This window comes from Medicago sativa, chromosome 1 (assembly GCF_051527215.1).
Source record: "Medicago sativa cultivar Bolivia chromosome 1, Bolivia_mono, whole genome shotgun sequence".
Taxonomy (NCBI): domain Eukaryota; kingdom Viridiplantae; phylum Streptophyta; class Magnoliopsida; order Fabales; family Fabaceae; genus Medicago; species Medicago sativa.
Genome location: NC_140749.1, coordinates 91,709,520 through 91,723,257, shown reverse-complemented (window position 1 = coordinate 91,723,257; position 13,738 = coordinate 91,709,520). Strand labels below are relative to the sequence as shown.

The following is a 13,738-nucleotide window of genomic DNA, read 5'->3' as shown; positions in this document are numbered from 1 at the left end:
TGATGAGCTTGCTAAATGGCTTGTAGTAGCTGGTTGAAGTTGCATTGGTGAAGTAGCAATGTGAGGCAATGTATCCTCCAATACTAATCTAAGAATGTATACTCTTAGTTCAAATACTCTTACAAACCATCAGAATAAATTCAAAACATAGTTTGTCAAAAATAACAGGAAAAATATATTATGGGAAAAAAATTAACTAAAAAAGTAATAGATCTATGCAAAAATAATAACATAAAACTTTTTTTAAAAAAATTTGGCTGGTCAAATCCTGCATCACATTGTTTTTTTATAGCGTGTTATTAGACAGAGTGGAATAACTTGAGTAGTCAAATCCAAAACCTCAATTGCTTCGGTTTAAAATAGCGGGTTAAACGAGTTGGCTCATCTCGGCTCATTTTGCCACCCTTAACTGATGAACAATCTATTTTATTTCATAATGACAAATGGTACTAGAATTGTAGACACACTAGGACGTGTAACATCGGCACATCTTGCCACTTATTAAACGCATTTTCCAAACCTTGGAGCTAATCTGATACTTCTCTTATACAATGCAGGTAGTTCTATTCAATCCTCCTCCTTCTCGTCATCAGAAATCCAACCACGGCAAGGTGGTGCACCTCTTGTGACAAAGCTTCCCAGTAGGTTGCAAGGACATTGTCTTAGGAGTTTCTACACGAGGGATGATAGTAGTATACAAGATGTTCAAGTGATGCTTCAAAACAAAATAAATTGAATTGACAAGGATGGAAAGTTTATTACCATATATCCATTGTATTATGGTATAGTCTCTATAAGAGCCTTGATGAGAACTTGGTTGTTAATTTCATTGGTTGCTGATACACGGCCTACTGCCTTAATAGAAGGTGGATTACTAGGTTGGCTGGTAGCGGCTGAAGTGGCAATGGTTTTGAAGGGAAGTTCATTAACGTACAATTTTGCTTGAAATTTTTGCAGTGTCTACAACCATAATGGAAAGTTAATTACTAGGTTTAGTGTCAACGACCTGACTAGGTAATGGTGCATCATCGGACACTTCCATGTTAGAGCAAGGTAGGAGGAGGGTTCTGTTTGAGGAACCAGAAGGTGAAGCCTCATTGGAACCATTTCTTGGATTACCTCTATCAAACAATCCTTCACACATAGCAATACAAGAGCACAAAATAAGAAAGAACAATGACCACAAAATAGAACAATGTTGATCAAACTTATATATGAAATATAGTTATTAGATCAATGACAATGGGCACCCTGTGAGTAAGGTCTTATAGTACCCGTCTCATATCCACTTTTGTAAAAAATGTCATATCCAAATCCATATATCATCATAGACAACAATTTTAGTATCCGTCCTCAATCCTCATGCCGAATGGACATTGAAGTGTTTGTACGTGTCTTTTAACAATGAAAAAACAATAGAAAAACATAACAACTAAATTTAAATATGATCCAAAATATCTCAAATCAACACATTCAAAATTTGTATGAAAATGTAAAAAACAATTATCATAAATTTGTGACTCATGACCTCCTGTTCTCCATATCCTGAAAAAAAACAAGACAATTCAAGTTAAAAAAGGTTGTAATTATATGTTAAAAAGTTGTAAAGTCGTAATAATAAGTTGTCACTAAATTTGCTTTATTATTTAACCTCATTCAAAATTTTGTCTTTCACTTGTAATTATTGGAATCGGTTTTACTTAACTCTGATGATTTACTTCATTTTCAATGTCCTCTATTACATAAATACTAACGGTACATTTTGTTTGCTACATCTTTTAAAAACATTTTCAAAATACTGTATGAATTGAATTATTTTTAGAATGAAAACAAAATAGATTTACCTCTTCCTTTTTTTTGGCTTTCTGTGCCTGATCTTTTTTGATAGCATCAACTAGCGTATCCACATATTGTTTAGTGGCTGAGTCCCAATTAAGCGGAGAGCATGAATCCTTCTTCATACTCTTTGAATTTTGCATAAGCTCATCCACAGTATATGTGGTGGAATAATAATTACTTGCAGCTTTATACTTTTCAGATCTGGAAGCCTGAAACAATATTGAACATAGAAACCAACTCATTGCATTTGCATCCCATAACACAAACTAAATATTGATTTTGTGACACAACAAGATTCATAACTAGAGCTGAGCAAATTCAGGGACTTAAACCTAAAGATACAATTCAAAGTGTCACAGCAGACAAAAGAGAATTTCAAATAAATAAATTGTGATTATTGTCATAACTACTATACCACTAAGCAGAGTCGGCTACATGATCAAACACTGTCATGATGTTAAAACATATATTAAAATGTTTTAATTCATTGTAAAGAATTTGCTTGCCGAAGCTATTGAGAAACAACATCTAAAAATGCTGTTTCCCCCAAGATGGTTACTAGAGTTATTATTTAGGGTTTTGTTGGCTTTTAGGATTTATTCTTCATTTCTATTGGAATAGGCTTTACTTAACTTAGATTAGATGATTTATTTCATTTTCAATGCCCTCTTACATAAATACAAAAGATACATAAATAGCTCAGATGATTTAAATTTGATTAAGGATAACATGAAAAACGCTACTACTATCAAGGCTAGGCCACAATATATGTAGACTGAGTTTTAATCTTGGATTCTTCTGTTTCTGTTTCAGTTTCATTACTCTATCCTTTGCAAATATTTCAAATAGAATTATAAACTTAAAAATCATTTTGCTTTATATTTTCCCTAATTTTCAGAACAGAAATTTTATCTAAAATAGCTTTCAAAGGATAGCTTGATCATCCAATATAGTAAAATTGGCAAAGTCTCTGCTAAAACAACGCTGCATGAAAGTTACATCCGTAAAGATGTTAACCACCACTCCTTGGAGTACAATTTGATATCAAATATTGAATGTAATCAATTTGATATCCGTAAAGATGTTAGCGCAAGATACAAAAAATGTGTATGTACTATTGAATGCTAAAAAATATTTTCAAAACACATCAATTAAAATATTTTTAGAATGAAAACAAAATAGATTTACCTCTTCTTTTCTCACTTTCCATGAAGGCCCTTCCATTTCTTGGATTTCGCTGGCGTCTACTATTGCATCTGCTGGCATACGTGCCTGTCTTGTATCATCCGCTTGATCAAATGCCGAACGTTGAACTCCAATGACAGCCTCAAGATTGTCTTCTTTGATACTTGAGGTTCCACTTGCAGGCCTTTGGCCCATAGAATCAACTAGCTTTTCAATTTTCCTTCTCTTATGCTCAGAGCATGGATGCTCCACATCATTAGTGAAACCTTGTGTGGAACTTTTGAAATTATTGAGGTCAGTTGAAAAACTGGTAACTTCCCCGCTATTGAGCGGTGGCTGCCTTACTAAGTCGCCATTTTGACCCCAGGAAACGGTATTTGGGGCCTGTTGTTCCGAATCAACATTCACTTCATCGGTAGGAGCACCAAATGGGAACCTAACGTTAAAGTTTGTAACACTTTTGTCTGTATGTTTATGCAGACCATTGTCAATAACTGGTTCAGAAAAAGAATCTTCCGGAACTTCCTGCACGTCATCATCGGGTAACTTCAATGGTTCCGACAAAGCCAGCGGTTCTTTATCTGGTGACATTCCCTGGCTTCCTTCTTTCAAATCAGGGCTAGATATTTCATCCCTATTGCTCTTTTCACCATCATCCAAACCAAGTTGCTTAGTGAAATCAGGATTCTTCCGAGCCTTATGGTTAACATTCGTGACTCTAGACACCAAACAAGAAGGATCCTTATCAGCTAATCCATCAACATTGTTGAACTTCTCGGATGAACTTTTCGATCTTGTTATCCGACCAGTGTAATTAAGTGGATCGTTTTCCTTATCTTCCTTCACTCCAGAAGAAGAACCTACACTGAAAGAGTTGAACTTCTGGGATGAACTCTTAGATCGTGTTATACGACCCGTGGAGTTAGACATTGAATCCTTGATACGCTGCTCTTCCTGTAGTATATTGTGATCATTGTCAGAACTACTATCATCAAATATTAAAGGAAAATGCTATGAGGTACGATATAAAAGCAAACAACCTAGGCACAATCTCTTGCTTTTTTATCTAGCCTTTATTCCAACAAATCACATATAGAGACTGGTTGCTAGTTATTCGTTAAAGTTTGCACATGAGTTTCTTTGCACCAAAGAGCATAGCTAAATATTAAAAATTGGATCTCCCGCTCAAATAAATACGGACTCCTAATAAAAAAAATGTATTTTTTTTTTAAAAGAATTATCATTTATTTAAACTGTAAATAACATAAAATTAAGGCTAGGCAAACAAAGTCATCTTTATAAACTAAGTAAAAGTAAGTTTGTATGGGAGTAACTAACTAATTTCAGTTGAGTTTTATTAAACAATATAATTGTTCTGATATTAAAAATTGGGCGCTTAATAAAGAGAAACGCCGATAACGAAAAAGTAATGATCGTGTCAAATAAATATCAAGGATATTGGTCCTTGTTGCTTAAAAAAAAGTGTATTGGTACTTGTTATCTAAAAATAAATTAGTACTATTATCAAGGGAAAATAGTAACAAACTAGTACTAGCATGCATGATTAAACTTAAATTTTTTGAAAGAAATAATTATTTAAGGGACTTATTTTGTGTTGTTAATACAAACAAATGACAAGAAATTTAATGCATATAATAGTTTTCTATTTAAAAAAAAAAAAGTAGTTTTCGGCATTTAGTAGAGAGCTCTGAAATGCATATTAATTGTAAATTTTATAAAAAAGAATTATAATGGCCTATTGGTTGTGTTACTTGTGAATGTAAGTGAGACTTTCCCACTAAGTTCAATCCCACGTTTTTCTATGTTTTATTTAAAATAAATTAACTAAAACTAAAATTCTTAAGTATAACATAAATTCAAGTACTAGTAATTGAACGCAGGACTACACACCTAAATGCATTTCGGTTTAAATTGAACCATTGTGAGATGCCTATTTTTTTATTTTTATCTTTTACGATATAGAACTAATACCTTTGGTCTTTATATTAACAAAATAAAAAATTTGAGGTCCCAAAATTGGGTGAACCAACTATTTAGCTCGCCTTGCATTTGCTAAGGGTCGGGCCTGACTACTATACCACCGGTTAAATAACCACATATCATGAGCTTTAAAATCAAAACGTGTTTAAATAATATAATAACTGTTTTAATTATACAACATAGGTTGTGTGAGTTGCTTGGAGGATAAGCAAAAGTAACAGAGAGTGGGTTACCTGATCTTGTTGTTGTGCTTCAAGAAGCTGATCAATGAGAAGTTGGTAAGCGTCGCCTTCAATGAAACCCCAGCCATCGTTGCTATCATAAACCTAAACATAAATTAAGCAATAATTAATATAAAAAATAATCAAAGGAAATTAAAAGTTAATAAGAATGATGATTAATTGAAGAAATAAAAGGAAACAAAACCTTGAGTAGTTTGTTAACGGTTTGATGAACGAGTTTTTTATCAAAACCTAAAGGAGTCATGGCGTCGAGAGCTGCATCCATTCTGCTCTCACCTTTCTGTCAAACAATTAAAATCAGGACAAAACTCATGAGAACAAAGAAGAGAATAGTATAAAACTATAAAGGTGAATCAGAATTTGGAACAACCTTTAAGGGACGTCGTCTTGGTGCCATTGGAAGGAATGAAAGAAGATCGAGGTGAGCGCCGCAGAGAATAGGTTAAGTGAAGGAGAAGGAGAAGCTGAAGAATAACACAAAATTAGGGTTTAAGGGTGAAAAACCAAACTTATATACTTATTACAGCATCTTTAAAAAGATTTTTTTTTAATTAATACATATAGCGATCAAATAATACCGCGGTGTCAAAATTATTTTGACATCAAATCTTATCCATTTGTTTCATTTAATCCAAGGCTTAAAACACTCACAAAAATAATTTTTTTTCGATCCACAACTATCACAAAAATAATTGATACACATTGAATACTCTCAAAAAAATCTAATTGAAAAGAAAATTAATATCATTAACTCATACTGTTTTTTTTTTTTTGGAGTAAATTAACTCATAATCTTATTATTATTATTTTATTTTATATTATATTATTATTATTTTATAAAAAGCATCATAAATTGATAATGCTCATTATTGGTTTAACCGGTGCAATTTTTTTTTGTACGATATAACAACTTTTTTTTTTCAGAAGACAACGAAACATATTGTTGTTGAGAGAAAGAGCAAGACAAATACTCTTAAACTTAAGACACGATGAGCGAGGAAATAATACAATCAGCAGCAACAATACAAGAATCGTTTGGATAATTTTTTGCTGTTGGCATTTTTAATTATAAAAAATAGAGTTAAATATGTTTTTGGTCCCTATAAATATACCAACTTTTCATTTTAGTTCCTCAAAAAATTTCCTTCAACTTTTAGTCCCTAAAATATTTTACATCTTCACTTTTGGTCCCTCTTTTAAAGTAAACTCATATGTAAAATTCATATTTTTGAATAAAATTTTGCAGAAAAACTCATAATATTATAAGAATCTCTCCCAAAAAAAAATTAGAATTGTTTAGCAAAACATGAATTTAATATGAATTTTTATATTTTTGACGGTAAAAAAATCATATTTAATTTATGGTTTGTTAAAAAATTCTAATTTTTTGGGGGAATTTTTTTTTACAATATTCTGCACATTTCTGCATAATTTCTTTAAAAAAATACAAAAATTAACTTAAAAATAGGGACCAAAAGTAGTGATTGAAAATTTTATAGGGACTAAAAGTTGAAGGAAAATTTTAGAGGACTAAAACAAAAAGTTTGTATATTTATAGGGACTAAAAACATATTTAACCCTAAAAAATATATATTATGGGCATGAGTGTGAGTGACTCGGGCAGCCATAAGTATGAACATTATCGTGCTTTTTATAATTTCTTAAAAATAATCATTTTTTTTTGTCAAGTAGCCTAGTGGTTAGAGCTCACACAATTTAATTGTGGAGAAGTGGAGTGTCCAGAGTTCAAACCCCGGCTCCTGCATATAATATGCAATATCCCTACAAACTGAGCTAAGATCACAGAGATATCATGCTTTTTATAAAAATAAAATAAAATATGAGCATAAAAAAATAAAAAGTGTTATATCGTACTAAAAGAAATATCAATGCTTTTTATTTATTTCCCCTAGTGACTATTATAAACAAAAGTTAACATTTTAGATTCATTTATTAAATAATGTATGTGGTCTATAATAAAGACCATATACATCATTATTTGAATGAATCTAAAATATAAATTTGTGTTTATAATAGTGATCGGAAGGTGTAAATGGGTGAAAATCCTTCCAAAAAAATGTAAATGAGTGAAGGAAATAAATTGGGAGAAACAAAAAGGGAACAATTGATTGTGAATAAATGATAATAAATATTCTTTTTAATTAGGTGATAGAGAGTATTTGGTATATATAATTATTTTAACTAGCGAAAAGATGGGCACTCACGTGTCTGTATTTCCGCTACTTTTATTGCGCTAACATTTGAAAATTATAAACGGTGTTTTCTATTAAAATTTGTTTGGATAAATATTAAAAATATAAATTCTTTTTGCTTTCAAATTATAACAAATCAAACTAACCATGATTATCTTTTTCAATGACACCAACAGTATAACAAAAAAATATAATCTATATTCTTATTTTTCTAACGACACCAACAACAATCTTTTGTATAGAATAAGTTGTTTAAGCGTATAATTAGGATAAAGAAAAAGTAAGTATAGATATATTCATCTAGTTTGTTACAATTTTTAAAGGATAAAGGAAAAAGTTAGGCATATATATACTCATATCTTGTTTGTTACAATTTTATTTTAATATTTGAATTTAATCTTATTTATTTGTTATATGTCTTATTTGTATTGAAACTTGGGGGTAATTTTGGGCAGGAAAAACTCAACCTAAAAGAGGCAAAACATGTTATATATATATATAACTAGCGAAAAGACGAGCACCCACATGCTCGTCTTTCCGCTTTTTTTATTTGTCTAACATATGAAAATTATGAACGGTGTTTTGGTTATTAAATTTTGATTTTTGTTAAATTAAAAATATAAATGTTTGTTGCTTTCAAGTTGTAATAAACAAAATTAACCATGATCATCTATTTCAATGACACCAACAATATAACAAAAAAAATATAATCTAATTTTTTTTTAATGACACCAACAACAATCTTTATTATAACAAAAAAAAATTTAAAGGTATAATTGGGATAATGAAAAATTAAGTATAAATATACTCATCTAGTTTGTTACACTTTTTAAATGATAAAGGAAAACACACACACACACACACACACACACACAGAGATATATATATATATATATATATATATATATATATATATATATATATATATATATATATATATATATTCATATTGTGTTTGTTACATTTATTTTAATATTTAAATTTATTCTTATCTATTTATTACATGTGTTATTTGTATTGAAAATTGATGGCATTTTTGGAATAAAAAAGTCAGTTCAAAAGAGTTGAAAGGAGTTATTTTTTATATATATAGTATAAATATAAATGATAGTTTTAAGTCTATGAATTAAATGAAACAAATGTATAAGATTTGATGTGAAACTAATTTTGACATCATACTATCCTTTTACAAAAGTGACTGGGTTGTATGAAGCTTTTGTGAACTTGCTACACATGTAAGCTTTTTTTTTCTTTTCAATCATCTGGTTATAAAATGAGATATAAAGAACAGAATCAAGTATGAAGAATATAAGAGTTTTTGTATTACTCTATTTACAAGTGTATTTTTATACTAAAACATTTTTTTTAAGAAGATAAATTAGTCCACACAAATTGACACTGAGTGAAATCGAATCTAAGACCTTGAAGAACCGTACACTCCCAAATACTAAATTAATACCACCAGGTCGACCCAAGTGGATTTTTATACTAAAACATAAGTCATAATTATATGACACAAAAAAGTAAATGAATGATCAAAGATACATTTTAGAAAAGGGTCATGTTAACTAGTGCCCCCGGGGCACTGGTTAAGGAAGTTAAAAGAGAAATTTTTAAATTAAATATGTATAATTAAAGACCGCTAACAATCAATTCACTAATGAAAGTTATTAGAATATGGAATATCAAGGTTGGATATCTCCATCGAGGATATGCCTCATTAGAACATTACTAGTAAAAAGGCAACGGAAAAAATTTTAGTTGAGAAAGAAGAATACACTATCATTGTACATAATATATTTATTCCCCCTCCCCCCCAACCATACAACCAACTCTGAGACGACAAAGATCAATCTTTTATATCAGTTGTTAAAAAAATTCTAATTGTGAATTACTTTATGAAAAGGTTCGCAAGATTATCACTATATTGTTAAATGCTTATATCACCATTCTTCTGAAGATCACGAGTGAAAAAGAATTGAGGAGAAATATATTTTGTTTGATCTCCATTAATGTAACCCTCTTTCAATTGAACAATGCAAGAAACTTGCTATTCCACTTTGGTCGGAAAAAGAAAAAATAAAAGAAAAATCAAAATTTATTTTGCGTTTGTTTACTTTAATAAAATTAAAATAACTATTTTTTAAAAAAATAATTTAGTTTGTTTATATATTACTATATAAAAAGAATTTTTTGTTGCAAGATTAGTTAAATCTTTTGATCCTTATTTTCTCTCTCCACTAAAAAAATCTATCTTTTGAAAAGTTACTTTTAACAGCTTCTCATTTGAAGTTGTTTTTAAACTTTTTGAAAATCCTTTTTATTTTTTTACAAAATTCGTTGACCTTTTATCCCAATTTTTTGGTTGAACTTATTATAATATTGAAACCATATATTAACCCATAAACAAATTCTAATACTTTTAGGGTGTATGCTATGTTGCATAGGTATGGGTATGGTACCCGCTACGATACGGATAACGGTACACGAGAATACGTCAATTTAAAAAAAAATTAAGGTACGGGTACGGGAACGTCAATAAAATCATGAATTTTATTATATAATATAGGATTAAATATGTTTTTAGTCCCTACAAAATCACAAGTTTTGAAGTTTAGTCCCTATAAAATTTTAAAGGTAATTTTAGTCTTCCATAATTTAGTAGTTTGTAAGAATAGTTCTTATTTTGAAAACTTTTTATAAAAAAATTACATTTTTAGTCCATCAAAATAATCCCTATAAAATGCAAAATGGGACTAAATATGAATAATTTTTTTGTAGGGACTAAACTTGAAAGCTTATAATTTTGTAGGATCAGAGACATATTTAACCCTATAATATAAAATGAGAGAGCTAACTTCTTCAATTTACGACAAAAACCTCACAATAAAAGTTTAAATAGTAAAAAAGTTTAGTTACTTACAATAACAAAAAAAACTCATATGCACGTATAATACTATATTATCATATTACTCTCTCCATTCCTTTTTAAGTGTCGTTTTGGAATAATAACCCTAATTTTAATCCACCAATATTCTTTTGTACACATTTTATTTTTTCAATAAATCTAATGTGTTATCTTTATCTCTTAACAAACAATTGCTAGTTATTTTTTCTTTCTTCAACAAATTCTTATTTTTTTGCATCCACTTCATCTCTCTCCCATAACAAACAATTATCAATAATAAAAATATTGTACACATATTTTTAATAATTATAAACCAAAATAAAAATTATTCCAACTTCAAATTAATCAAAAGTTAAGAAAAATTTAACCTTACTCTAATTCCTTTAATCGAAATTAAGGCTTCAACTCTGGTTTCAACCACGTAACATAAATTTGAATGCTAAAAATAACAAAAAAAAAACTTAGTTAGTAAAAAAATAATTCTAGTTTTTTAAATATATAACATTAATTAGTTTTATTGAGAAATAAAAGAAGTGGTTGAGAATGAGTATAATTGACAAATAAAATAAAAAAAAATAGATATTTCCTTCTATTTTCTCTTACTCTTCCCATGGTTTCCTTTCGGTTTAATTTATCCCTCCAGCAATGGTGAAAGCAAGCAAATTTCTATTTATTTTATTTTATTTTATTATTATTTTGATAAAGTGTTGTGTTTTAATTGGATGGGTGTAAGGATGACATGTTGGGTGAGAGTTCACCTCAGAATTTCTCTTGACAAATTATACTCTAAAAATATCAAATCACATTTATATTTATATTTATATCGAAATTTATATATAACATTAAATCCGGAGTCATTTCACACTTCATCTCTCATGAATCCTTTGAGAATTTGTCACAGACTCTGTAATTGTGCTTTTTCCATTCATTTGAGGAATTTGTCTATTGTTTCCCTGCCCAAACCAGACCCCTTAAAGGTAGTTCATGTTGATGCCGAATCTACCCGTGTATCGAACTTGCAAAACACACTGCAGTTATGTGCTAAAACAAGATCTTCCATGGCTGGAAGGGCATGCCATGCTCAAATTATTCGTGTTGGATTCGAAACCGATATGTTAATATCTAATATGCTGATTAATATGTACTCTAAATGTTCTTTAGTTGACGATGCTCGCATTGTATTCGATGAAATGCCGGTTAAAAGCGTAGTTTCATGGAACACAATGATTGGAGCACTTACCAGGATTGCAGAGGAACAAGAAGCACTCATGCTTTTTATTCAAATGCTAAGAGAGGGAACATTGTTTAATGAGTTTACCATTTCCAGTGTTCTGTGTGAATGTGCCTTCAAATGTGCTATACTTGAGTGTATGCAGTTACATGCTTTTTCAATTAAGGTTTCTGCGGATTCAAATTGTTTTGTTGGAACAGCTTTACTTCATGTTTATGCTAAATGTTCTTCCATAAAAGATGCGAGTAAGATGTTCGAGAGTATGCCTGAAACAAATGCTGTTACATGGAGTTCAATGTTAGCGGGGTATGTGCAAAACGGGCTTCATGAGGAGGCCTTGTTGCTTTTTCGTGATTATCAATTGATGGGTTTTGAGCACGACGCATTTATGATATCGTCTGCTGTTTGTGCATGTGCAGGCCTTGCAACTTTGATTGAAGGGAAGCAAGTGCATGCCATTTCTTGTAAATCTGGATTCGATTCAAACACATATGTTACTTCTTCCCTTATAGACATGTATGCAAAATGTGGCTGCATAAGAGAAGCTTACATTGTGTTTCAAGGTGTGGAGTTGAGAAGCATTGTTTTGTGGAATGCTATGATTTCTGGGTTTGGTAGACATGCTTATGCACTAGAGGCTATGATCTTATTTGAAAAAATGCAGCAGAGAGGCTTCATTCCTGATGATGTAACATATGTATCTGTACTAAATGCATGCAGTCATATGGGTTTGCATGATAAAGGACACAAATATTTTGACCTCATGGTTAGAGAGCATAATCTTCGGCCGAGTGTTCTTCACTACTCATGTATGGTTGACATTTTGGGTCGTGCGGGACTTGTTCACAAAGCTTATGATTTGATAGAGAGAATGCCATTTAGTGCAACTAGTTCTATATGGGGTTCACTTTTAGCTTCTTGTAGAATTCATGGAAATATTGAGTTTGCTGAGATTGCAGCCAAGCATTTGTTTGAAATGGAACCGGATAATGCCGGTAACCACGTCTTGCTAGCAAACATATATGCAGCAAATGAAAAGTGGGAGGAAGTTGCGAAAACGAGGAAGCTTCTTCGAGATAGTGAATTGAAGAAGGATAGGGGTACAAGTTGGATTGAAATTAAGAATAAGATTCACTCTTTTACTGTCGGTGAAAGAAATCATCCACTAATCAATGAGATTTATGCCAAGTTGGATAGTTTGGTGGAAGAGTTGGAAAAGCTGAATTACAAGGTTGATACCAATAATGACCTGCACGATGTAGAAGAGAGCAAAAAACAGATGCTTTTGAGGCATCACAGTGAGAAACTTGCAATCACCTTTGGATTGATGTGTTTGCCTAGTAATATACCAATAAGGATTATGAAAAACCTTAGAATTTGTGGTGATTGCCATAATTTTATGAAATTTGTTAGCAAGTCTACAAGCCGAGAGATTATTATTCGAGATACAAACCGTTTTCATCACTTTAAGGATGGATTATGTTCTTGTGGAGATTTTTGGTGAACTTTGTGGATTCTGATATGTATAATTCTTTCAGTTAACTCCAAATAAAGGGAGATGAAGGCTCAACATTGATAATCATCAATTCATCTGTTGTATATCACAGAAGCCTTTTATTTTATTTTGACGCAAATTGTTGTTTTGAGTTTGTCAGTTTGTTGCAAAGTATGAAGGATGAAGTTTAGGTTAGCTTTGGAGTAAAGTTGGGGTATCGAGGTGACAGATAAAGCTATTAGGTATCTTGTGGGAAGCAGAATGTCCATGTAAAGGATAAAATGTACTATTAAAGAAAGATTCCAAAACTAATGATCTTACTCTTGAGCTTATCATGGGTCTGAATTTCATTATAAGGGAATGGATTTCTGTTGTGCTTTGTTGCATCAAGAAAAAGTCCCTTCATTGACATTGTAGTTTTGGATGTTTTTTGCTTTACTTTGCCATAGGTTACATACAAATCTAGACATTAGTTAGTAGTTAGTACCCCTGAGAATAATGTCCAAACACAATACATTTGTATAATAGTTAGTTAATGACAACAACTCGATACAATTGTATAATAATAGATAAAGACAACAATATATTGATAAGTGTACATCACTTGATCAATAACTCTAAAAA

At 30.7% G+C, this 13,738-nt stretch overlaps 2 protein-coding genes and 1 pseudogene across 2 annotated transcripts; 1 reads left to right on the top strand and 2 right to left on the bottom strand.

The window, feature by feature from the left end:
- Positions 1–501: 501 nt before the first annotated feature.
- On the bottom strand, positions 502–5,664 carry LOC146959128 (uncharacterized; annotated as a pseudogene).
- LOC146959129 (uncharacterized) lies at positions 1,522–4,441 on the bottom strand. The gene is made up of 3 exons (XM_085741424.1): positions 3,028–4,441; positions 1,845–2,048; positions 1,522–1,545 (listed from the first exon to the last, which is right to left on the bottom strand). The coding sequence occupies exons 1-3, from the start codon at positions 3,952–3,954 to the stop codon at positions 1,522–1,524; spliced, it is 1,155 nt and encodes a 384-aa protein (XP_085597550.1). The 5' UTR covers positions 3,955–4,441.
- A 5,540-nt stretch (positions 5,665–11,204) lies between the features above and the next one.
- LOC146959127 (Pentatricopeptide repeat (PPR) superfamily protein) lies at positions 11,205–13,523 on the top strand. Its single transcript, XM_085740637.1, has one exon. It carries the CDS (start codon positions 11,264–11,266, stop codon positions 13,121–13,123), a length of 1,860 nt encoding a protein of 619 aa, XP_085596763.1. The 5' UTR covers positions 11,205–11,263; the 3' UTR covers positions 13,124–13,523.
- The last annotated feature ends 215 nt before the right edge of the window (positions 13,524–13,738 follow it).